The following is a 26,326-nucleotide window of genomic DNA, read 5'->3' on the forward strand; positions in this document are numbered from 1 at the left end:
CTAGATGCCCCGCAGCCTCCTGTCTATAGATGTGGCCGCCACCCATAAATCACTCTACCGGACACGACTTTGCGTACAACCCTTGGACCGACCGTTCCGATACCACTTTGTCACACCCAATCTTGATCGGGTGTGATGGGCACCCGACCCTTACCTAGGGCCGAGCGAACCCTCTGACTCTTATTCCATGCGTAAATTTTTTTTTTCCTCTAGGTCTAATATACATGACAAAGCTTACTAAAGTATTCTTTCTATTGTTTTCCGAGCCAATCGAATTTATAATCGTATAACACTTATATCATAATACAAACCGACACATTGGCGCGGAGCCACGACGATCGACTTTCGGTACCCACGACTCGTCTCGCAAAGTCTCTAACCGTAATCGAGAAATCCCGGCACGTGTACTGCGACTCGGCTACACTCCAAAGCCAAATGGAGCTTGCCAACTTCGCCGGAACATCTTCTATATCAACTTCGATCCGTCCGGGTGTACCGCGCGCATGAACGCGGCCCCGAAGAAGAGGGGTCGGTACGAGCAATGTACCGAGTATGTAAGACATGAGCAATAATACGAACAGAACATAAATATGAACACCAATACCATGGGATTATGAAATGCGTGATAAGATAAGAGGATAACCCGTACATATGGACGGTGAATCTGCGTAAAATATAAGGCACATCATAGATTGACGAAAGCACATGCATGTGCGTGCCGCTGAGGGCGGATACCATGCATGCCTAGCTTCCGCTCTTTTTTTTTTTGAACACGGTGTTTTTATTCTTGTACATAGAAAACAGATACTTTTCGGAAAACGGTACTTTTTTACTCACGATTCTGTACGCCGAATTCATCGGCTCTCCCACCCCCCCCCTCCCAACCCAGAGTGTCCCAAGTATATCATATTGTATATATATATATCACATAAATGACGCGCGTACGGCTCTCCCATATCCCGCGTCCGGCATCCCGCGTCCGGATGATAAGCCGGGCTCGAATCGGTGGACACGCTTGTCCTTCCCATTCCCCACATACACAATATATACACATACATTCATCAATATCGGTATTACATACATTATCACATAAACGGCATGCATGGAGCCCAAGGAAAGTCGTGTGTCTATCGGAGTGACGTAAGGTCGGTGACCTCCGATTACATTATGGATTAACCGGGATCGCTTTGTCTCACCTGGAAGGAACGAGTATTTTAAGGCGAGACTACCAACGGAGAATAGTATTAGGAGAAAACATAGTATGATATCATGGGCATCATAGACATCAATTCACAGACCTTGAAATCCATAGGACATAGTGTCATAGCTAAGAAATAGAGATAAGGGTCAAGAACTAGTTTGTCACCTTCGTATTCACATTGAATCCTTTGCTTAGAAATCTTGGTCGTGGAATCGTTTTGGTCATACTTATCGTAGGCATATTCTCTTTTCTACATCTTCGTTATCATTATTGCCATAGAAGTATTCTCATTGGGATAGGTATAGTACTTGTCAGTTGATAACAGAATGAGGATCAAAGGTTTCTCTTGGATTCAACTTCAAAGTAAGTCAAGCGGAACAATAAGGAAATCGGAAACAATGGGCCCACCTCGGGTCAAATGAGGCGGTGTACCAAATTTACATATGTTACATGTCATGGCATTGCTTGTGAGGTTCTAGGTTAGTCGGGTCCTATTTATGCGAGCTCAGAGGTTTAGGAAGGTTTTTCAACATTTTTGCACCTATTCTAGTTCAATTCTACCGAATGAAAAAGGGGAAACTTTAGGTGCGGATTTCCGGGAGGATAGGGTTGTCCCCGAGGCCCATATCCGGCTTAAGTACGTCTAAGACATGCCATAGAAAGAAGGGTGAAGTCTTACATACCTTTTCCGCCTTGTACGCCGCTCCAAATTAGCTTTCCAATTTCACCAAAATCTACAAATTGTCACATATGCCAAATAGTAATTAGAACCTTTAGAGGTTAAATCTTGAATTGACACTTGTCAACGTAAATTTCAAAGATCTCCCCCGTAAATACGCCATCCCACCAAGTTCCACTTCAATCAACAACAACCCCGGAATTCAACCCGCCAAACTATCAACAATAATGTCAACAATTATTCTAACAACACCATAATTTCTCATAACAATCCAAGGCTACCCGAATCCTCCAACTTCAACAAGAGACATTCATAACACATTTTCTACTTTCAAATTCATAGACTTATGTCAACAATTCCATATGTTTTCAACAATATTTTCATAAATTCAAGAAACTATATTAACATCACATTAAGCTCCAAATCAGCCCACAACACCACAACTTCAACATAAGACATCAAATATTCATTTTACACCATGAAATTCACAACCACGACAAGCAAAATACTAAATGACATTGGTTCATCTCTTGCATACCAAACAGCCCCCTATTCGGCTAAACATCAACATACTCTTCTTCATGAGTTTCATTCATTTTTCTACACATTACAACAACACCTAAACATATTGAATTCACTTAATTTCTTACTCTAACACAACACACACTACACGGCCCAACATGCAAGTTTTCCAACTTCATCCCATTTCCATTCAACTTTCATTCCCAATACAATTCCCATAATAACCACAACTAGAATACAACATAAAATCCAACCCACTTCACCTATGTATTGGCACATACAAACGGCCACATGCACACACACATACAAATACCATGCAACTTCCATAATTCCATGAATTCTATTCATTTCTACGTGCTACAATCTCAACAAAGCCTTTATAACCTATAAAAGGGATTGAATCATACCTTTTTCTCTCAACTTCTTCACTTGGCTCAAGTGTAACAACGACGAAACGAACGACTTATCCTTCGAAACAATTATACCACGTTGAGAGGACCCTTGAATTAGTAGGAATACGACAAGAAAATAATTTTTTGGGGACAAATTTTGAAGAGACAAAAATTGAAGACCATGGCCGAATGGCCACGGTTATTCTTCTCCTTCTTTCTTTCTTTCTTCACTTAAAAGATGAACTCCTATATATATATATATTCTTCCACCACTTCCACATATTTATACTTAGGTCCCTCAATTAAAAAAAAATGATCACATGTCCCCTTCTCCATTTCTCTAGAATTTTCTTGAAATTAAACAAAGATGACCACTTGGCTTCTTTTATAAGCTTTGGTCCATGTAATTATAATTAGCCCCATTTAATTAAAAATAATAAGGGCATAAGGTGCACGGCCAACATGGCCCTTTCATGAATTTCCTTGAACTTTGTGACATTCCGATTTTACCCTAACCTTCCACATTATTCCCATGATGCCACTTTGCAAATTTTCCTTTTTACCCTTGACCTTTCTCAATATTTCCACCCTAATAATGTTCATAAAATAATATTCGTGGCAACGCGTACATTAAAATAATTCTTGAAAATGATCTTGTCCTCAACTTGCCACGACTACCTTGTAATATCCAGACGTATAAAATACGGGATATAACACTCGCGTCGCGCACCGATTGCACAAAAACCCCCTATCTGAATGTTGACCTACAGGGGGTCGTGCGCTGCATGTGCGGCGCGGGCCCATCGCATAACAGGCCCGGTTTCGGGTCAAAAATCGAAATTTCGCGTTTTAAGTTATATTTAAGCTTGGGGTTTATTTCCCTAACACCCCTAGTCACGAAAAATCACCCTAAAGTCAGAGGGAATAAGTCCCAAGCCTCAAGAACCCTCCAAGGTAAGTTTTATCATGATTCTAGATTGAATTCAAGTCCCTAATCTCTTTCTAACTTGAGTAAACCCTTCTAATCGATAGAGTTGTGAGTGGAACCTTATTGTTGGGCGTGGAAACCCTAGAACTTGAATTCAAGAGGATTGAACGTCAAAAAGGTAATGCTTCGCTTCTACAGTCTAATCATTCATAATAGTGAAATTGATGAGTCCTTGGGAGAATAATAAATGGATTTAGTAAAGAGAATTACTCGAACTATAGTAGGGTTTTGGATTGTTGACTTGAGATTGTTATAATGATATGGGTGATGGAGAATGATGTTAATTACACCTAATTGAGATTGTAGAATCACCTAGAAGTAATAGAATGGGAAGTGGGTGAAGAAACACCATTAATGGAGATTGTGGAGCTTTATGCCCACTAAGTGTTTGATAAAATGCTTAGATGACCAAAGCATGAATATTATTGCTAATATAGAATCCCTTTTACTTGTATTAATATAGATCAAAGTTGAAAGGGTTGACGAACATTGTATTACGCTCAAAGGCTGGAATTAAGGTATGTGAGGCTAAACGTGCCTACGTTAGGGAATGTTCATGATTCTCCCTACGCCTCATTCTTCATACTTGTCGGTAATTTGACTCGAAATACGATTTAGCCCTAGTTTTATGATATGTTGTAGAAGCGTATCTTCTAGGGTTGCGATTGCACTGAATTCGTTCATGGTTGTCAATTTGAATATCATGAACTCGGACGTAATCTTTATAGACTTATGTATTGTTACCACATGAGTCTCGATAGAAATTCGGTATGCTCGAAACGATCGGTTGTTTTCAATTCGATCAAAGATGTCTATTTCGATTCGGTATTATTCATTGTTATTATGGTCTCGGTCCTTATTAATTAACCATAATTAAACATACGTGATTTTGCCCGAAGGGCACGGCAAAGTGCGTGTATACGTATACATGGCCGAGGCCATTGGTGACGCACTACTAGGCCGAGGCCATAGCGTGCATTTATTATTGGGCGAGGCCCCACATATACAAACACGTATAATACGGATGATTCGGATACGAAAAGTGGAGTATTTATATCTCTACCTTGCTATTACGAGCGATTACGATTATCGATTTCGGTTTCGGTGTTTTATTGCTTCGATTGCTTTACATACCGGTATAATTCAAATGTGCGATGTCCCTTTTATTGCTTGGGGGCACAACGCATCTCGCGATGCGAGCAACGATATACGGGTTGACGACTCGGCTATTTAGAGTGCATGTGTTTTCCTTCGGGGCATTGTCGACTATCTAGTTATTTCGGTTCATAAACACCTCTATTATTCGGTATTCTTAGAGGCTTCATAGACATTCGATACGTATATTTGTTATGTTAGTTTTGTTGTCGGTTATACTCGATTGTTTTGGTTTAGCCATGTTGGCTATTTTCGGATATTTTCGATTGTCTAAGTATTTCCGCATTATGATATTTCGATCGACTTTTAGTTAATCGGCATGTGTTAGTTTTATTTTATAAGTCGATTATGTTTTGGTATCACATGTTGATTCGGCCAACCGGTTAATACACATACGATCAACACGGGTGCGTGTTATGTCCAGGCCCAGATTCGGGGCGTGACAACAAAAAAGCAATTAGTATAATTCAATTAATTCAAAATATCAGAATATTATTTGACTTTATTTGCCTCTCCCTTATATTGAAAGTTTGGTTCTTCGGGGGAAAGATTTGAAATATCTTCTCCTATCAAGTTTTATGGTATCACCTCTTTATGTCTTTAGCGATGTTGAAAATCACTTTCATGTATTAGTATCTGTTGTAGCCCTATATTTTTTTTTATAGTAAAGACTAACTTACACTTATATATCTTAGTCCTATATACTTTGTATTCTTTATGGTATTCCTCAGTATTTGCTTAAAGATTCTCCGTCTAAAGGTAATACATTTTCAACCTTAGTCAAATGTATAGGTTTTAACTCTTTAAATGCTTTTTAACTTTTGTAACTTTCACTTTGAATCCCTATTTTTCTTCCGTATTTATCTCATTTCTTTTATGTTATTAAGGCTATTACAAATTAAAAAAATTATCCCAATAGAATTAATGTATTCTATCATTGTACAAAAAGTCCATGCCAATAACAATTGCATTATTATTGCGCAAGACATCACATTGTATTATTTGATCTTAAATATTGAAAAATGCTACCAATCATTTTGATGTTTCATATTACTATTATGGGCCTAATTAATTGTATTTTTCCCAAACTATCGAATTAAAAAAATGTCTAGCTTTCAGATCAGACGTATATGTTGTATAGTTTATAAGGTTTTAAGTTTGTAGGCTATTTTATTGTTAATAAAAAATTTATTAGGCCATTTAAAAGTGAATCGATCGCTCTAGAAATTAATCATATTGAGTTAAAAAAGTTCAAATTGACTTAAAAATAATATTTGATAAACAAATATATGAAATTGGAAAATTAATAAGGTGGTCCTTGTCACCTTGTCCTTAGCCCTCACTTGTCTGCACTTAATGGATATCTGAATCTGAATGGTTCACACCTTATGTCATGAAGTGCATTTACATTAAGATTTAAATACTTATTTGGTCTAAATATGTCTTAATTATTAAAATCTAGAACAAAATTGTAATATCATTAAGTCTTATTTTACATGATTGAGATTGGATAATGCAGTGTAAGACAATTTTCTTTTGAGTATTTTTGAGTTTAGTAGTTAATTATATTTTAAAGTATTTTTAAGTTCATAAAATTGAATACTACCGAAACGGAAAAGGCATCTGGCCGTTTTTGGTACTTTTGACAAATGAAAAAATTCACTAATAGAATTTTTTTTTTTTTAACTTAATTTACACGGTCTTAAAAAATTAATGACATAGTTCATATATAATGGTAGAAAGAGTCGCATGTTAAGGCCCCGTTTGGACATGGTTTGAAACCATGGTTTGAAACTATGTTTGGACATACAATTTGAATATTTTAAGTTGTATTTTCTCTTATAGACATAAAAACCCCACAAATTGTGAAAACTATCAAAACATTCTCAATTCTTATACAATCTTACCAAATGAGCAAATTATAGTTTATAACAAAATTAGTACACTACTAGAAGGTTGTTTTAAAAATTGCAACATCAATTGATCAAACTTTACTTCAATAAAATCGAAAATTTAACATGAATAGTAATGTAACTACTATTTAATATAATCTTCCCACATAAATTAAAGATTAGTAGACATAAATAAAGGTTGGTGGAAGTTAATGAAATTGGTAAATGATTGATGGGGGTAATTGTTAAAAATATTTACTAACTTATGGGTTTTTTGTTTATAAAATATTAACTTATGGGTTAAATTTTGTATTTAAAAAAGTTAAAACCATGATTTCAAACTCAAACTATACTTTTTTTGGATGATTTGGGTTCAAACCATGATTTCAAATTAGATTTTAAATTATGACTGAAAATTGATGACCCAACGCTGATTTGAAACCATGATTTCAAATCATGATGGCCAAACGCCTACTAAGTATGGTTTCAACAGTTTATGGAGAAAAAAATTGCATTTTAAATAAGATCCGGTTGAAATACGCAGAGGTGGGAAATGGTTTTGTAAGAGCAGCGGACGTGGGGTCCACATGAAAAAGTACAAACTTGAATAGATGCCCTAGATTTTTTTTTTTTGTATAAGAGATGAGCAACAAAAGGTTGAAAGGATGAAATTGCCTACAATTTTGAATCTAATATCAAAGAAGCAGCCATGTGGATCCTAGTGTCGACTGGCTCTTCTATAATGGTTAAATTAAAGGGAAAAGGGTCAAAAATAACCATCTACTTTGGATAAAGGGTTAAAAATATTAACTTGACTTATTTTGGGTTAGAAAATACTCCTTCCTTTCATCATGCGTTTTCAAATATCTTGTCTTGATAGAAATTATCACTAAAAATAACAAAATTATTTTTAAACTCGGCTTCATCGTTTAACCCCGAAGTAAATAATAACCCATAAGATCCCTCTTATTCCCTCAATACGGAGTTTGAAGTTTAAAGGAATTTTGGGGGAATAAGGGGATCTTGTGGGTTATTATTTAGTTGGGTCGAATTTAAATGATGGAGCGGGTTTAAAAAATAATTTCGGATTATTTTGGGGGATAATTTTCGTCAAGACAGGGGCATATTTGAAAACTTTAAGGATGAGGGGGGGGGTATTTTTTTACTTTTTTGAAATAAATTCGGAGAATATTTTTAAAATTTTTCCAAAGTAGATGGGTATTTTTGACCCTTTTCCCTAAATTAAAATACAGCCACATAAACAAGCCGGCCTCTCTTCTTCTAACTTCTTTTGTCTGCTTCCTTTTCTACATACCTTAATTCTTTTTCCAATACATGTGTTCTCTACTAAAGAACTCATTCTCTTTCGCTAATAGTTCACAAATTGACATAACTCCATCCATATATATCTCTAGAGATGAGAGTTTTTACTGTCTCTCTTAAGTCTTATCGCAAAGACCAAAACATATTCGGACTCCTCTTCAATCACAACGAAAGCTTGGCGATTGTTGGCTTTAATTATTCTGCAGAAGAGAGATATAAAAACACGAAGTGATATACAAGTATGTGAATACACAATTCAGACTTCTGGACATAACTTCAGGACATAGTGTCTTGAAGTTTTGAACTGAACTTCACGATTGCAAAGCTGAAATATACATTTTAAAAAAAAAAAAAAAAGTGGAAAATTCATCGTGAACAGTTAATATATTATGACATAGCTTTGAGACGCTTAAATGACTTTTTAACCTTTAAAAACCTTTTTGGGCTTTGGTGATCTAAAAATGACTTTTTTATCTGATGAGATCGAATCTCGTGTTGTTCCTCAGTGGTAGAGCGGCTGTTAAATTGATCGTGTTGACGTTTTCTTGTCTTTATTAGTTAAATTCTGATTTTCCATAATCTTCACTTAATTGATCAATAGACGGAGGCGGATGTATCGTTTACGATACGGATTCGGCACAACTTAATAGCTTTGATTCAAATTTTGTCTTTCTCGTTAAAAATCTATTTAATATGTACGAATTATAAATTCAGAACCTAATAATTTTAAAAAATAAAAATTTGAAATCTATAAATTTCAAATCTCAAATCCGTCTGAGCAAATATACGACACCATTTAGATGCATCTTGAGTCTTTGAGATGCTTGGACCTGCGTTGCCTCTTTTTTGGCAAAATTCATGATTGATGTCATCTTTTGAGTGCGAAGCCAATTTTATGTACACAAGTGTTCTTTGGATATTCCTTTTTAGTCATATTTGAAACTTCTACTACATATGTAACCCAACCATTTATGCACTAATTGACGTTAAGGGCTGCTAATTTAGAAAATTCAATGTCATTTTTATCAAGGAACTTAAGGGTTTGTAGACTTTTCAAACCTAGTGAAATAAGTCCAAGAATTTATCTCATAGGTGTACGTTCTGATATAATTCAATTTGTCTGTTTTCGTTTATTTCCATAGATTGATTTGACTTGACAATAATATTTTTCTTTATAAAGGGTAAGTTTTTTCCAGTTTCTCTCAGCCATTGCTCAATTCTTGTTCCTTCTTCCCAATGGCTAGCACAAAATCACATTTTAGTTTCACTTTGATTCTCTTTGGTGTATTTACATTAGCTACCCTGGATTTTACAGGTATCTGTCTCTCTTCTTAGACACAAAATATTAGTAGAGTACAATATTTTATGCTTACAGTATAATCACTCTTGTTTTTTCAATCGCCCTTTAGGGCTATGTTACACGTACAATTTGACGTATGTCATTGAACTTTACCTACTATAAAAATGAAGTTACAGAACTTTCTTTTTGCCTCATTGAATCAACTGAAGTATGTGTAAATTGCTGAGAAAACACAAATGATTGGAACGTCAAATTTTTGGCGCATACGTAGCGAGTGACATGTCATGATCCGACATCAAAAATTTGACTTTTTGATGCATACGTGGAGAGTGATGTAATATTACTCAGAAAATGCAAAAGATCGGAAGATCAAATTTCAGCATATACATGACTAGTGATGTGTTATAATCTAACGTTTGTAAATTTGGCCTTTCGGGCATTTGTACTTTCTGAGCAGTCACACGTAGTTCAGTTACTTTGTTATACATAGTTCGATTACTTTAATGTGGCAAATAATAGTTCTGTGACTAGACACTAAAGGGGGTAAAATCAGTAACATACGTGAAATTAATCCCTAAGTATATTACATCAATTCGAGCATGAGTACTGGATACATGATTGACTAACATAGGCATAACGACACCAATGAAGGATCCGAGTAACATAGCTTGAGGGTGGTTATGGATCGTAATAAGAATTTAAAGGCAACTTCACATGAACTTTGATGCAGGTGCTCAAACAGGAGTTTGTTATGGAAGGCTAGGGAGTGGATTACCATCTCCAGCAGAAGTTGTGTCACTATGCAACCGAAACAACATTCGGAGGATGAGAATATACGATCCTCACCAGCCGACTCTCCAAGCGCTCCGAGGCTCCAACATTGAGGTCACACTAGGTGTCCCGAACACGGACCTTGAAAATGTCGCTGCTAGCCAAGCCAATGCAAATACTTGGATCCAAAACAATGTCAAGAACTATGGTAATGTCAAGTTCAGGTATATAGCAGTGGGAAATGAAGTTAGTCCCCTAAATGAAAACTCTAAGTATGTACCTGTCCTTCTCAACGCCATAAGGAACATTCAAACTGCAATTTCTGGTGCCGGTCTTGGAAACCAGATCAAAGTTTCCACAGCTATTGAAACTGGACTTACTACAGACACCTCTCCTCCATCAAATGGGAGATTCAGAGATGATGTTCGACAATTTATCCAACCTATCATCGACTTGCTCAAGACGAATAGCGCCCCTTTGCTTGTCAACCTTTATCCTTATTTTGCAATAGCAAACAATCCAGATATTAAGCTTGAGTATGCACTTTTTACATCCCCTGAAGTTGTTGTCAATGATAACGGAAGAGGATACCGAAACCTTTTTGATGCCATCTTAGATGCCACATACTCGGCCCTTGAAAAGGCTGGGGGCTCATCTTTGCAGATTGTTGTATCGGAGAGTGGTTGGCCTTCAGCTGGAGCAGGACAGTTAACATCCATTGAAAATGCCAGAACTTATAACAACAATTTGATTCAGCACGTGAAGGGAGGGAGCCCTAAAAGGCCTTCTGGGCCAATAGAAACCTACGTTTTCGCTCTGTTTGATGAAGATCAGAAGAAGAATGGTGAAATTGAGAAGCATTTTGGACTATTTTCAGCAAACATGCAACCAAAGTACCAGATCAGTTTTAACTAGTTAAAAAGAAGAGAGCATTAAAAGGAATAAGGACTTTCCTCTGTATGTATGTAATCCTGAATAACATTCCAGCTTCAAGAGAAAGTAGCCTATTGGCAATATGTACTGAAATCATCAAGCTCATAAAGAAAGCAATTATTACAATAATGAAATACCTTTCTTTTCACTTCTGGCTTTATCTGTCGTTACATAAGAGGAGCCTAGGAGAAACGGTAAAGTTGTCTCCGTGTGACGTATTGGTCACGGGTTCGAGTCGTGGAATCAATTGCTGATGCTTGCGTCAATGTAGGCTGCCTATGTCACACCCCCTTGGGGTCCGGCCCTTCCTCTGACCCTATGTGAACGCGGGATGCTTCGTGCATCGAGCTATTTTTTTTTTTTTTTTTTAACCTTGTGTATCACAAGATCCTTTTTTTCGCATTTGGTTGGCTCAAATTCCATTGTTTCAACCAGGAATCGAAAACTTAAACTAGCTTGTAAGATTATTATTCAAAGAAATTTAGTTGAATAGAGGAAGTACCTTGGCTTGAACGATGAATCAAGAGAAAGAAGGACATCGGAATGTAGCCTGGCACGGGAGTAAATCTATATGTAAAATTGAAAGTAAAATGTTTACAGGAGAAAACCATCAAACGAAACCAACCATCACTACCTCCAACAGACTCAAACTCTCTGAAGCACACAAAATTAGGCAAAAACAAACAAAAAGGAGATATTTTGAACTATTTATATATATGATGTCTGTAAGAGTATAAAATCAGAAAACAAAAACAAAAAAACAAAAAATGCTTCTTTTCCACAATCGATTTGTATAATTTACACACGCAGCTTAAAATCCAGATTGTAGCTGCTTCTTGATTATTTGTTTTCAAGTTCCACATCTGATGACGAAAAGCTTGAAGTTTCTGTTTAGCCTTGCTGGAACTATCGAGCAACTGAGCGAGCAATGCATGATAAGCTTTTCAATCTCGGTAGAACCTTTTATGTATAGCTGTCTGCTGAGAAATTTCACTCTTTTTGGTACTGCTGTTCACTTCACTATTAAATGAAGTCCAAGAAGTATGCTTGAGCATGGAAGGAGAATTTTGACCTGAATATGTCTCGTGTAACATTAGTCGTTGCTTCGGTGTGCTCATCGATCTCGTCTTTGCTTTTGCAGATTCTGTAGTAGCCATGTAAGTAGGACACATGGGAGAACTTGGTAAAGAGATATCATCACCACTTGATTTCTGTTTCACATGGGAAAATGATTTCCTTGGAAGCGATGACGGAGAATTTAAATCCTCTACGAAATCTTGTTTACGCACTTGTCTCATTTTCAGCTGTGTCATTTGGTTCATGTCACCTAGAGGACTACTCAAGTCTGAAAATGACCTCAATTGCTCAAATAGCTCCGCTTTTCCCCATTGATCGAACCTGGAGCTTCTTCGATTTTCCTTAAAGATTAACGGTTCTTGCATAACATGATCATTTCTCCGCTCCTAAAACCATTTTGAGTTATTCAACCATAAAACATGATGTATTCAGTAAATAACATAAAAAAAGGAACTGAGAAATTCTAAATGCAAGTGAAGTTACCCGATGTGAAAATGAGTATTTCATCATACGCTCTCTTTTGGCAACAGCTTCTTGTCTTCTTAAACACAAGGCTTCAATATCTTCCTTTGTGGCCAAACTGAAATTCCAAGTCCTTTGGCTGTTGCATTTTAGCTGCCAATAAGCATAGCCATGTTAGATAACAAATATAAATTTAAGTTCAATTGGAGGCTCATGATAAATATTTGTATGATATTAATTCTCTTACTTTTAGTTCATTAGACTCCACGCTTTCTTTCGAGCTATCATCAAGTTTCTTTTCGATACTCTCAAAGTATTCTTCAACAGTAGGAACTCTGATATGATAAACTCGCGGTTTTGGCGTTTGAAAGGGCAGCATAAACTTCAATTTGGCGACGAGTCTTTGTCTCACAAGTTCACCTCGAATTACTGCTTGAAGCTTCACGAGTCCCTTCAGGGCACTTAATGCTTTCCGTGCCTGTAGAAAATCCAACATAAACACATGGACATGAAAGAAGCTATCTTTGAACTCTTTTCTAATTGTTGATTAATATTGAACTTCAGTTCTTATCATATTCATCAGTAAATGGGGTGTGTATTAAGATTTTGGAACTAAAGTAGTGGCTGCAATATTTTTACTGATATTCCCTTTTAAGTTTCATGATGGTTTACCAACTAAAGTTCAACTTACTGCAATTAAATACACATCATATATCCCTAACAAGCCAACCACTTCACAATGAAATTGTTTGTGTTGAACTATGAGACCATCAGAGGCGGATCTAGGATTTAAATTTTACGGGTTCAATCTTTAAGGTTCTTAACATTGAACCCGTTATATTATTAAAGCTACGGGTTCATATTTAGCATTTATTGCAATTTTAGTAAATTTTGACGCATAAATTTAGGCTCCACGTCGAAAGTACTAGGTTTAGATGAACCCGGTACCGATACATTGGATTCGTCCCTGGTGACCATCTCATCTAAAGCTTAAGTTGTCTTTAGAGAGAGTACACTTTTGTTTACTTAATTATATCTTCAACATGGCCCCTCATGTGCGAGCCTAACCGTTTTTCATGGGTGAAGCACGTGATAATTCTTTTCAATAATAGGTTGCAGCGAGATTTGAACCATGGACCTCTGTCGATACTATGTTGAATTGTGTTACCATATCATCCAAAAGCTTAAGTTATTCGAGAGAGGATAATTTTATTTACTCACAAGATGTGCGCGATAAGCGCTTTGGATTCTGACGGCAGCATTTCTCCGTTTCCTCTCGAGCTCATACGGAGCGTTAGTAAGGCGGACGACTTCGGCTGCAGCATTGGCAGCAGCAACAGCAGCCTCGGCTGCAGCTGCTGTTGCTAAAGCAACAGCCATAGCATGTTTCTTTTGTTGTTCTGTTGCCTCAGTTAGTGTTTTCTGAGGTGCTTCAATTGCTGGAGGACACTGCTTGAACTTCAACCTTCCCAAAAACCATTTCCATCTCTTTGGTTTCTGAAAAAAATAATTCAGATTCATGTTATAAATCATTTAAACCAGTTCTCAACTGAGAAGGGAAAATCAAGAAAGGAGAGGGCAGCTCGATGCACAAAGCATGCCACGTTCTCGCAGGATCCGGGAAAGAGCCGCACCCAAAGGGGTGTAATGTACGAAGCCTACACTGACGCAAGTATCAATGGCTGATTCCACAGCTCAAACCCGACGGAGGCTCCCCTTCAAAAGGGAAAATAAGGAAATTGACAGAAAAAAAATCAAACCTTTTCAGCCTTTGGTTTTGCATCAGGAATGAATAGTAGTCTTTTCACAAATGTAAACCAGCTTCTTCTCTTTCCCATTTTAGGAATTCAGCAAACTGATTCATCAAAACAACGTGCTACCTCCTCCTCCTTTGAGAACTGTCACCTTATTCTTGACAAGAGAATAGATAAACTCTTTGAATTGGCAATTCTATTTCTTTCAATAAAAACAAAAAGTTCCAAAAGGATTTACATTTGGAAAAGAGAAAAAAAACAAAGAAGAACTAAACAAGCCATGACAACTTTTTACATCAGCAATATTGTTCAATTTTGCATAAAGCCACAGTAGAGCAAAAAAAGAAAAGAAATTCAATTTCACTTCTCTTGCATGATGAGCAACAAGACATTCTTGTGACCATGCGGGTGGAGTACGTAATAAGTACTCCTCCATCTTAACCTAGAGATCTCGGGTACGAGCCATGGGTACAGACTTGCCGTTGTTAGGGAGCACTTTATTCTCAAGGTGGGATTTTCCGCCACAAGTTCCGATTTATCGGGCCCTAATACGAGTACTAGATACTAGATTGAAAACCAAAAGCGAAAACATGACATTCTTGCTAAAGTGAAATCATTCATGAGACTAATCAAGAACTTGAAATCTTAGTGGATCAATTTTCATAAATTTCCATTAAAACAAGGTAATTATGTAAGAAGTTTTTTAGAACATTAAACATGAAAATTTAGGACACATACCAAATCTGAAGGACATGTTCAAGATTTGGAAAAATCCAAGAGTGTCTTGAGAACTGATTCTTGAATTATGATGTTTCTGTTGTTCCATGTGGCTACATACTTCCCTTTCATACATGTCTTATATATATATATATCCAACAATAAACTGTGCTTTACTAATTGAGAAGCATACCATGTGCTGATGGAGAATAAAAATGAACAATAAAAAAGCTTAAAGGAGAAAAAGGTGATTAATTTTTCAATTATGTAGACTTTTGCAAGCACTTGAATTGTGACTTATGGGAAGTCTCTTTAATATCATACTAAAGGGTCCTCCTCTTTTTTTCTTTCTTCTTCTCTCCCTTTCCCTATGTCATTTTCTTAACTGCTTACTAACTATTTCAAATGTCTCTTATTGCTATGAAGTTACTTGTTTAACCCTTTACATCTGTTTTCTTGAAAGTTGTTTGCATGTATTGGTATATATTTGTTTGTCACTTTGGAAGCTGTTAAACAAAAAATGAAGTACAGAAAATACAGGAGGTTAAGGTAATTATAAGTAAATATTTGTTATAAATATCAATAATTGGTAACTTACAAGGATAAAGCCAGAAACTTTGTTAAGAATATTCAAGATATAATATGTATGTACAATAAGTATAATTCTTGACCTATATATGCAATATAATTCTTTATAAATACAGCTCAACTTACCATTATATCATTAGTAATGGGATAAAAATAGTAACCAACATGCTATCATGATATTAAATAACATTATGATGGTGTAACAAATATTTACATCATCAATGGATATAACTTAAATCATAGATTATCCATGTGAATTTCTGTCCATTTTTTCAACTAATAAAGTTGTCCAAATAATATGTATACTTTCTTTATCTTTTTTTAGGCCCCGTGTAGAAAGATGTACTTAATGGGGACTATCTCTTTTGACTCACTACTCCATGCTGGCCTTGAATTTGTAGCTTTTGTCTTTCGAGCTGTTCAATGGTCCCGATTTTGGTAATCAGAAATAATAATTACCTTTTACTTTGTAATAGAAAATGAAATGAAATATTAACTGTAATTAAAATGAAAGTTAACTCTAATCATTCTTCACGAAGTACTCATAATTATATATCATTTCAATTGAAATCACTAATTTTAGGTTAAAGGGACATTTGAAATTGAAAAATTTACGATTGAGTACTGAAAAATATTCGTCACAATCCGAGTTCCTAATATCATTAAAGTTTCAGGTACCAACAACTTAACAAAAGAGTATATTAGAAGGTTCCCATTTGAAAAAAGCGTTATGTCATTTTCCAATTTATGATGGCACATTCTGCATCATGTTTCGTACCTTGCATTGGAATGAATCATTTCTTGATGTGTTTTCTTATATGAAAGAAAGTATAATGATCACCCATAATTGCAGAACCCCTTTAAATTGGACATTTTTAATGCAAACCTTTTTGAACACAAGAATTTCCATGGTCAGAAGTTGTAGTGTCACTATACTATCATTAAATTTTTTATCATGAAAATCCATTCAACTTTATCTCAGCAGCACAAAAAATTGCTAAACTATTTTCTATAACCAAAACGTCATTTTCATTTTAATTATCTTGATAATTATGATTTTCGCCACCCATTTAAAAGGGAAAGCGCTTTCTACCACGAATTTTTACATTAACTCGAGGGTTGACTTCGAGATATCTGGTTTAGGGTGAAGGAATTTTAATTCGTTAAATGCACATTACCTCTTTTAAGGTAACAAAAGAAACTCAACTTTCACTCAACTTTTCTAAATATCATGTAAAGTTATGAGGAGAAACAAAGAATTATTGTGGCAAATTTAAGTAATTTTTCTATTACAAAAGTTACTCAGTAACTTTATATGATTCATCACAGTAAATGACTTTTTCATTATAAAATTACTTTAATAATTTACAATAAAATAAAAATCAATTGACTATCTTTAAAATCAAAATACATCATCCAAGTTCAACATTGGGACCATGGAGCCTTGCACAAATTAGGAAAATGTAATGATTAAAGGGGATATCTAAGCATGGATTTGAGCGCAGAAAGTTATTATTATAAAAAAGCAAAATAAATAAGTGAAAGTAGCTATCATTATTATAACTTGTGCTTGTACTCATTATAGAGGTCCCTCTCTAACTCTGTCAAGACCAACAGATATTTTTTGCCTTTTTATATTGACTCACTTACCCTGTCCTAGTAACTTGTAGGCTAGTAACATGCACATTCTGGCCCCTTTTTTTGTTTATAAGGATGAATCCGGATCAGCTTACGCGTAACTTAATTATATCACCAAACAAACACATTTCCTATGTTCTGGAATAATCGAGATACATGCAAGCTGAATGTATACTAAAAGTAGCAGCAGGAGTTGGCGCATCCACTTCCTTCAACTCATGTTATATGTAGTTGATAATCTTTTAACGATATATACTTATACTATTTCCGGAACATATTGTCACAAAAGAATAGCGAATGAAGTGATTGTTAGCGATAAATTTCTGAGATAAAAGAAAAAACCAGAAGTTATGTCTTATTCCGGACGAGTTTTTTGATCTCCCTAGTCTATAAACTTCTTGTAAGTTCCCCCATATCTATGGAACGGTGATGTATTAAACGATAGCTTAGGTACTGCAATTGGTTTGGAATTAGAGTAGCTTAATTAATATCAGACATCAATGACAACACAAAAATTCAAGTCCAAGACTTGAATGATAATAAACCACAATACAAACAAAATATGACGAAAAATAATTTTATTGATGAATATTTGTTAGTACAACTTTGTGCATATATTCCCTCGATTCATCGATCTCTTCAAAGTTCTCTGTAATTCAAGGGCAGACACAGTGTTTTTCTCTAATTTAGAATGATGTGAACCTCCTTGATGTATTTGATCTCTAAGAAACCGAGCAGCACTTCATTGCTTTGGGTTGATCTCTGGGAAGAACTCCATTGATCACTCCTCTCTTGCAGACGAGCTCAATAAGACTTCACTGTGCACATAACCACCTTCCATTCGAATCCATGACTTTAAAGAAAATGGTTGCTGAGTTATCTCCAGAATCCTAGCTCCCCTCGGCCAGTTTCCATAACCTCCATAGCCTGAGTGGCGAGCATAACATAACCACATATTCTTGTATGGGCAACACCAGTCCAATCCATGGTTATGACCTACAAACACAGCCTGACACCATCCGAAAGAACTATATCATTAAGACTTCTAACTTTTTCAGACAGAACGACAGCATAAACATCTGTCTTCCCAGAAATTTTCATCTTAAGTAGAAGCAACAAATAAGTATTATATGTAGCTTTGGTTCAACTTACATAATGAAAATACCAAAATAAGTTCTTAGTTGTTGCTCTCTTTTTTCATGACTCACCGGGAGTAAGTAGTGTTAACAATTGAATGTATTCATCTGTTCTTTTAAGAAGCTCCTATCCAAGTAAAGAATCTTTTCCATGCACTATTCAGCCACTCGAGAGGGTATGAATTTAACTCTTTATGCATCTAATTTATCCAACTTATAAGCCTGTCTTTGATTATTCAGGAATGCTTAGCAGGTGTATGTAGATGAATAAATCTTTCCCCAGGGAAAGAAGAGACAGAGATCAGGGTCAAATCAATTAGAATGTAGAAGATGAAAAACTGAGCTCTTCAGTCCTTTACCTTCACAGAAGACCTTCGTTCAAGAAGCTTCATCATCCCCATTTCAGCTTCTTGAGCAGCGACTTTCTCCACGAACATTGAGCCAATACAGTGCTTATGTGAATAAAATCTTGGAGCAACCGTCTTATAAGCTTGGCTTGGTATATGCCAAAATATTATCTCAGGCACCCTGTTCAATGTCCTTATGCGTTTAATATTACTCCAAATGATAAAGTATAATATAAGACACACTTTGATTCATTGCATTGACAAGTATATAAACAAAAAGAGCAAATTGCTGCTCACTCTACATGCTTTCTGCCTGCTTTTTGTTCCACTTCTATCAATAACATCCAAGAAAGAATATAATTATAAAATACTTGCATTATTTCTTTGCATCAATACGATGAATTGGACTGTTAATGAACTCTAATCTAGTACGATGTGTGTGTGTGTGGGTTTGGGGGGGAGGAGAAATTCAAACACGAAATTTAGAGGTTAAAGCTCGAAATTTGATTACCTTGAGTTAGGATTAATCTTTTGAGATGTGTGGTTGAACCATTCCGCTTGGGCATTTGATATGACCTCAGGATATGAACCACCACCAGAATCCAAGAAATACATGTATGCTATGACCAATTCAGGGTCATCCGTAGATGAAAGTTTGAGGACATAGTTCGAAACACTTGGCCATAGATCTTTAGGACCAAATTTCGAGTAAGATAAATTATTCATCTTTAGTTCATTCATCATCAGTTTCAAACGCGTTGTGCCCTTGAAGCTGCAACCTTTACCCGCTGAAATAGAAACTTTCCTAAATTGAGCAATTTTCTTCAAAATCATATCTTACCAGCAAAAAGCATTAACGTTTCTTTTTCAACTGAATCGACTTGGTCCATTCTTAAGGGGAAGGAGAAATGTGCATGTCAAGATTCATGGTTAGCACTATAACACTTTCATAAGTTCTGCAAGATTGTTCATTCAAGTTTGATTGATATAGCTAACATAACAAACAAGTATTAGCTAATTTTACAAGGGATCGATCCCACTCGTCCAAAAGTTCTCTTTGTGTGATACCTGCTTTTGATATCACCTCAGGGTATGAATCATCAGCAGAATCTAAGAAATACAGGTACTTTATGACTGATTACAGGTCATCCCTTACCGACAGTTGAAGAACATAGTCTGAAACACTTGGACACAGATCTTTAGGGAAAAAAATTGAGTACGAAAATGTGTTCATCTCCTATTCATATCAATATCAGTTCCAACCACTGTGTGCCCTTGAAGCTCAAACCTTCGCCTCCTAATAATACTACCAGCTAGAAGCATTAGCATGTCAAGATTCAAGACCACTTGCACAAGTGTTGTGCAATTGCTTATTCGTGCTTATCAACTTATCTTAAAAATATCAAGCTTCTACAGAAGTTCCTCAACTTCCTCAACTAGTATCCTACTTTTTGGTCTAATCCCACTCATCCAAAAGTTCTCTTTGTATGAAACCCGTCTCCAGTATAGAAGCATAATATTTTACTGATTCTTTAAGAGATAAAAAGGTCATTTCATAACAAAGTAAAGAGATGCAATAAGCCAAAAATGACATTTCAAGCTGTTTTCCAACTTCCTCAACTAGTATCCTACTTTTTGGTCTAATCCCACTCATCCAAAAGTTCTCTTTGTATGAAACCCGTCTCCAGTATAGAAGCATAATATTTTACTGATTCTTAAAGGCAAGTTCTACAAAGTGGTGGTTAGACCGACTTTATTGTACGGAGCGGAGTGTTGGCCCAAGAAATGCCACATTCAAAGATGAAGTATTAAATGCGTATCATCTCGGTGGATGTGTGGACACATAGAGAGATAGAATTAGGAATGAAGATATCCGAGACAAGGTGGGAGTGGCATCGGTGGAGGACAAGATGCGAGAAGCAAGGCCGAGATGGTTTGGGCATGTGAAGAGGAGAACCAGATCCGGAGGTGTGAGAGGTTGGCTATGGATGGTTTCGGGCGAGGTAAGGGAGGCCGAAGAAGTATCGGGGAGAGGTGATTAGACAGATATGACACGCTTTCGGCTCACCGAGGACATGACCTTAGATAGGAGGTTGTGGAGGACTCGGAGGATTAGATAGGCTAGGTGGCTTACTCACCTTAGTAGTTGCGGTTTCGCTCATTTGTTTATTACCGTTGGTTTATGCATCTGATTGCCGCTTATAGTTGGGCGTTGGTACTTTGATTATTTTATTTATATATAGTAGTTAATGTCCTTTAGTCTGCACCATGACTTTCTCGCTTTTGGTATTGTGTGTTATCATATTGTTTTCGATATGCTTGGCCGACCTTTTGTCTTGTTTTCCTCTTATCTTCCTCTCTTCTCCCTCTCTTGAGCCGAGGCTAAGAGTTCAAAAACCCGCCCTATAGTCACAGCATGGGGTATCTACGTACACGTTACTAAACTCCCGGACCCCACATGGTGGGATTATACCGGCTTGTTGTTGTTGTTGTTGTTGTTGTATTCTTTGAGAGATAAAAAGGTCATTTCATAACAAAGTAAAGAGATGCAATAAGCCAAAAATGACATTTCAAGCCAAAAACAGCGATTTATCTTCTGGCATTTTCTATCTACTTTAGCTAAGTCAGAGATAGGATGAAATCAACATCTTAAAACTACGTGCTATTTACAAAATGGAAAGTAAGTGAAATCTCAACAAACAAAGTATTAACTTTACATCTCTGTTTATGTGATATGAGCTCATCTTCGTACCTTCAGATTCACCGGGGCAGGAAGCATTTCCCGGACAATGAAGTGGAGGAATTCCGGTGGATGAAAACCAATCCATTGGCCACTCAAATGGCATATCATCATGGTTTCCGAACACGCTAGCCCATGGAATTCCCCTGTTTTTGGTCGGAGAGATTGCTTGATCCCAATATAAACTTGCATTTTGTATTGGTATGTTATTTGCTGTAACGACATCGCCTAGATAAACTACGAAGTCTGCAACAAAAAACCTGAATTAGACAAGCATCCAGATAGTGTGCTGATTAGTGAAGAACATCTTACTTCCATGTGTCTAGAGGGCAGAGGCGGATGTAGCAAACATGCTATATCATGAACCAGCATTATCGACACGGTACATATATCTACGTAAAAGCGACTAAACTTTCATCAAAGAACCATGCCTCATTACCCAAACATGTTACAATACATGAATCCTCACTCAACATCTTAACTCCATGTGCCGAACTAAAAAAGTACTCCTAAGAATATCATGAGGCTACACCATTGGGAGATCATCTAAGGTCAACAACAACATAACCCATTGTGTGGGAAACATAAATATATACGCAAACTCTTAGTCTACCATTCTCGAAGGTAGAGAAGTATTCCTTACTTTTACATTTGCTCAAGAAAAGATCATATAAGGTACTTTAAACTAATATGCTAGCATGTCTTGATGGATAAGACCAGCCAACATATACAAAATTGCAAAGATCATTCACAAACATGAAAAATCTATAAGTCAAAAAGAATTCCAAATTCAATTGCAATTATACGCACAAAATATGTGGCCATCACATAAGTTGCCATCATCTTCATGTTCAACTACATGAAGGACTTCACTTTGAGGTACAGAGGCAAAAATACTAATGTAGCACAGAAGCAATGTGAAGCTATATAGAGGTAAGTGAACAAAGATTTTTCTGAAGAAGTCTTAGTAAGACTCCACCACTAACATTAAATTATCTAACTTAATATGAGAAATTAATATCACAATATAGTAACTAAATAAAACATATAACAAGAAGAATAACTGAGTTATTTTTTAATCTGTATCTCATGTTACTAAATAAGAGGAATGGGGCATATACACAGAGAATTATGGGGTAACATTTTATCAAATTACACCCAATAAGTTCACTACTCCAAAGTAATCATACAGCACATATGCCACTTAACACTAATTATTTCACATAATTTTTTAATTTGTTCTTAAAAAATTGACACCTTTCTGCGTTCTCATTTTACTGCCACAAAAAAGTCATAATATATTTTTTAATAACCGTGGTGTCCGGGCCATCTTTCGTGCGCCTCGACTAATTCCAAGGGTACTCACACCAGTAGAAGTATCGGACAACTCTATCCATTGAGACTTGAGGCATTAGAGAAATTACCTACTCCTCTCAAATTTATGCTTGAAGACACTTCCTTTTTTACCGTATCAAAGAAAATATCACATTTCTATACTTGGAAACAATTTAATTTTAAAATTCTTTTTTTACCCTTAATGAGATGATTTACAATCACAAACTTGCAAGGGTTGTTTTGGACCACAAATTTCAAAAGTTTTCCTTTTCATTTTTTTCTTAAACTCTGTGTTTAATCAAATGTGCCACATTTATTGGGATGGAGGAAGTAATATTTTGAAGTTTTTAGCTCTTTTAACCACTAGGTGGCACCCTTGAGTGCCAAAATGTCGTAACATATTCTCTTACCAATATAAGTGTGAATGTATTTTTTCTTAAACTCCGTGTCCAACTAATCGAACGAAAACAAAAACAACTTTCCTAATTAGTCCGACTATAGGAATACTAATCCATATTTCTCCATTTAAACTTCATGATGACACGTGCTCAATCAAACACCTTCAGTAAAATTAAATATAGGGAGTATTAGTTAGTAGCTAAAACTTAAACACATTTGTGGATAATATCGTCATCACCTGGGTGTTCTTGATCGAGTACAGTAGACATAACTTTACTGGAGTTAACATCTTGACGTGGACCCCATTCAGTCCACGTGTCTTCTCCGAAATGCAAGTCAGCAAAAATAGCTATCTTGAACGATGAACCCGGCTTTACGTGTAGAGTACTAGTATCTTCCAATGGTGAATTGTATGAATGAACGGTCAGGATTAATTGGAGAATGAGAGAGATTAAGAAGAAGACAGTGGATATATGAAATGGAGACATCATAATCATCTGAGGGGTCTAATAAGGAATCCAACAGCCTTTCTATCAGTAGTAAGTAAGAGATATAATTAGAGGTGGTTTGTAATTTACTCATGATGACGTGGAATGACAGAATTATCCTTGCTAGTTGTATCCGAGTCAGCTTGCATGCAATTCTACTGACGGGTCGTAGCTAATTTGGAGGTGAATTATGCGAGATTATTAAATTACGAATAAGTAATATCGTATTTGGTAAATGGTTAAGAGGTAAGTATTCGTAGCATAAAATTAGTATGATGTTTGGTTTACAACTTAGATACACGCATAACTAATAAATATATAAGTTTATGAGAGAATCTATGTGTTATTTTACGCATTACACATGATAAAAGTGGAATAACTAATACATGAATAACTAAACCCTGCATAACTAATTTATAGCATAAAATAACACACAAATTCCTCATAATTAATCCCTACATTACTAGCTAACACCTGTATAACTCTAACAAGCGACAAAATGACCCCTAAGGGGTTACATGAGTCTAGGGTGATCGTTCACGGTTTTGGTTAAAACCAAAACCAAACCGAAAATTTAACCAAATCGAATAAAAAAAAATCGACATTTGGTTTTGGTTTGGTTTGATTTGGTTTTAAATTTTAAAAACCAATAATATTTGGTTTCGTTATGGTTATATTAAAAAATAACGAATAAATAACCGAACCAAACCGATAAATTATATACATAAATTTTTTAATTATTTATATGTATAATATTAGTTTTTCATAAATAATTATAAATATTTTATACCTTTTAATCATTAATTTGATTTTACGGCCTACTTATTTCACATGATTGTTTAAGGCCCGTATTTTTAAGAATATGTTCAAGCCCATGTCTTTAAGTCTTTTAACTCTTTTAAGTGTTAAGTGTAAACCTACTAAATGAAGCTCACGTTAGAGTCTAATGTCTTTAACTTAAATTTTTAAGCCTTTCTTTATCAGTATTTGATTTTAGGTTGTTTCTTCTTCTTTTTTCAATTTATACCTTTCTTTTTTCTTATCCGAATGGGTCCTAAACTTCTAATATTTTTTCATATGAAAAGGACGGTTGTAGATTTTGAGGTTCACCATAGAAGATACTTGTAACAGCATTCTTTGCTACTCGAAGCATATGGTAATGTCCTAATACTTCTTCCGTGGATAATCCTCCTAAAAAACGCAGAAAAGAACAACTCCTCAGTAGTCGAGACCACAGCGCCTTGGGATAGTGATAGAAAAACATCGAAGTTTGGGATCATTCACAAAGTTTTTTTTAATAAAATGGGAGAATTGAGGGCAAAATGCAAGTCTTGCGCCAAAGTTTGGGATCATTACACAAAGTTTTTTTTTATTTCATATATTTTCATTTTTAATTTTAGGTAGTCTTTATGTTTAATTAATATGTATGTTTGTAACAACAACTAAAAGCTCCTATGCTCTACTTTATTTCCAGGTATGTATATTAAGATGACAAAAATGGTGCAGCCACTACTTAGTTAGTTTTTAGCTTTATATATAATAGTTTAGCAACTTTGGGAAACTTGAGTACGATACTATCACTAATAGTGAAAATATTTCTATAATGTATGTTCCACCTTAAACTATAAATAAAAGGTATCGTTTGAACAAAAAAAAGACATGTCTTTTTCAACTTTTTAATATTCCGATAAAGTCTCACTACCGCTTCCATAAACCGAAAAATTAAACCAAACCGAACCAAACCGACAATAACCAAACCGGTGGTTGTTATTTTATTTGATTTGGTTATGGTTTTAGACATTTAAAAAACGGTAAATTGGTTTGGTTATGGTTTTAATCAATAACCGACCCAAACCGAACTTTAACACTCATACGAGTCGTCTCTAATCATATTTGTTTATTTAAGATCAACTCATGTTATGATCGATCACACGTGCTCAATCAAACACCATCACATTAAATGGAGGGACTATTAATTAGTAGCCTATACATAAACACGTTGTGCATACTATCATCACCTGGGCGTTCTTGATCGAGCACAGTTGACATAACTTTAATGGAATTCACATCTTGACGTGGGCCCCAGTCAGTCCACGTGTCTTCTCCGAAATGCAAGTCGGCAAAAAGAGCTATCTTGAACGATGAACCTGGCTTTACGTGTAGAGTACTAGGATCTTCCAATGGTGAATTATATGAATGAACGGTCAGGATTAATTGGAGAATCAGAGAGATTAAGAAGAAGACAGTGGATATATGAAATGGGAGTCCATGTCATTTTACACCCTTAATGTGTGCTCTTTTTTTTAACTTGCACCCTAACCTATTTTTTTCATAATTTAAACCCCAATCTTTTTATTTCCTTACAAAACAATAAAAACATCCTTTTTTTTATAAATTTACCATGAGAGCAAAATAGAAATATAAATAATATATCCTTTTTTTTACTTAAATTTATTTATTTATTTATTTTATTAGGAGATTAGATGAAC

At 35.6% G+C, this 26,326-nt stretch overlaps 3 protein-coding genes across 6 annotated transcripts; 1 reads left to right on the forward strand and 2 right to left on the reverse strand.

Annotated features, from left to right (window-relative positions):
* Nucleotides 1-9,320: 9,320 nt before the first annotated feature.
* LOC132060098 (glucan endo-1,3-beta-glucosidase, acidic) lies at nt 9,321-11,930 on the forward strand. The gene is made up of 2 exons (XM_059452991.1): nt 9,321-9,467; nt 10,183-11,930. Exons 1-2 carry the CDS (start codon nt 9,389-9,391, stop codon nt 11,136-11,138), a joined length of 1,035 nt encoding a protein of 344 aa, XP_059308974.1. The 5' UTR covers nt 9,321-9,388; the 3' UTR covers nt 11,139-11,930.
* LOC132060096 (protein IQ-DOMAIN 12) lies at nt 11,703-15,494 on the reverse strand. Of its 4 annotated transcripts, none has more exons than XM_059452989.1 (6): nt 15,188-15,494; nt 14,456-14,600; nt 13,917-14,192; nt 12,943-13,173; nt 12,717-12,848; nt 11,703-12,619 (listed from the first exon to the last, which is right to left on the reverse strand). In XM_059452989.1, exons 2-6 carry the CDS (start codon nt 14,531-14,533, stop codon nt 12,101-12,103), a joined length of 1,236 nt encoding a protein of 411 aa, XP_059308972.1. In that variant the 5' UTR covers nt 14,534-14,600; nt 15,188-15,494; the 3' UTR covers nt 11,703-12,100. The 4 variants fall into 4 exon arrangements, with proteins under 4 accessions (XP_059308972.1, XP_059308970.1, XP_059308973.1 ...); XM_059452987.1 differs by having other exon boundaries at nt 14,456-14,606; nt 15,188-15,493; XM_059452990.1 differs by lacking the exon at nt 14,456-14,600 and having other exon boundaries at nt 15,188-15,490.
* Nucleotides 15,495-17,955: 2,461 nt separating this feature from the next.
* LOC132060914 (probable inactive purple acid phosphatase 16) lies at nt 17,956-23,861 on the reverse strand. Its single transcript, XM_059453809.1, has 5 exons — nt 23,588-23,861; nt 21,628-21,861; nt 19,387-19,663; nt 18,888-19,056; nt 17,956-18,401 (listed from the first exon to the last, which is right to left on the reverse strand). The coding sequence occupies exons 1-5, from the start codon at nt 23,844-23,846 to the stop codon at nt 18,174-18,176; spliced, it is 1,167 nt and encodes a 388-aa protein (XP_059309792.1). The 5' UTR covers nt 23,847-23,861; the 3' UTR covers nt 17,956-18,173.
* Nucleotides 23,862-26,326: the final 2,465 nt, after the last annotated feature.

This window comes from Lycium ferocissimum, chromosome 6 (assembly GCF_029784015.1).
Source record: "Lycium ferocissimum isolate CSIRO_LF1 chromosome 6, AGI_CSIRO_Lferr_CH_V1, whole genome shotgun sequence".
Lineage (NCBI taxonomy): Eukaryota > Viridiplantae > Streptophyta > Magnoliopsida > Solanales > Solanaceae > Lycium > Lycium ferocissimum.

Coding starts and splice junctions, on each gene's coding strand:
- LOC132060914 (XM_059453809.1), bottom strand. CDS start 23,846: ATGATTATGATGTCTCCATTTCATATATCCACTGTCTTCTTCTTAATC. Junction 19,664..21,627: donor CTGCCCCGGTGAATCTGAAG/GTACGAAGATGA, acceptor TTTCTATTTCAG/CGGGTAAAGGTTGCAGCTTC. Junction 19,057..19,386: donor AAGATTAATCCTAACTCAAG/GTAATCAAATTT, acceptor GACATTGAACAG/GGTGCCTGAGATAATATTTT.
- LOC132060098 (XM_059452991.1), top strand. CDS start 9,389: ATGGCTAGCACAAAATCACATTTTAGTTTCACTTTGATTCTCTTTGGT. Junction 9,468..10,182: donor AGCTACCCTGGATTTTACAG/GTATCTGTCTCT, acceptor ACTTTGATGCAG/GTGCTCAAACAGGAGTTTGT.
- LOC132060096 (XM_059452989.1), bottom strand. CDS start 14,533: ATGGGAAAGAGAAGAAGCTGGTTTACATTTGTGAAAAGACTACTATTC. Junction 14,193..14,455: donor CAAAACCAAAGGCTGAAAAG/GTTTGATTTTTT, acceptor TATTTTTTTCAG/AAACCAAAGAGATGGAAATG. Junction 12,849..12,942: donor TGGAGTCTAATGAACTAAAA/GTAAGAGAATTA, acceptor GCTTATTGGCAG/CTAAAATGCAACAGCCAAAG.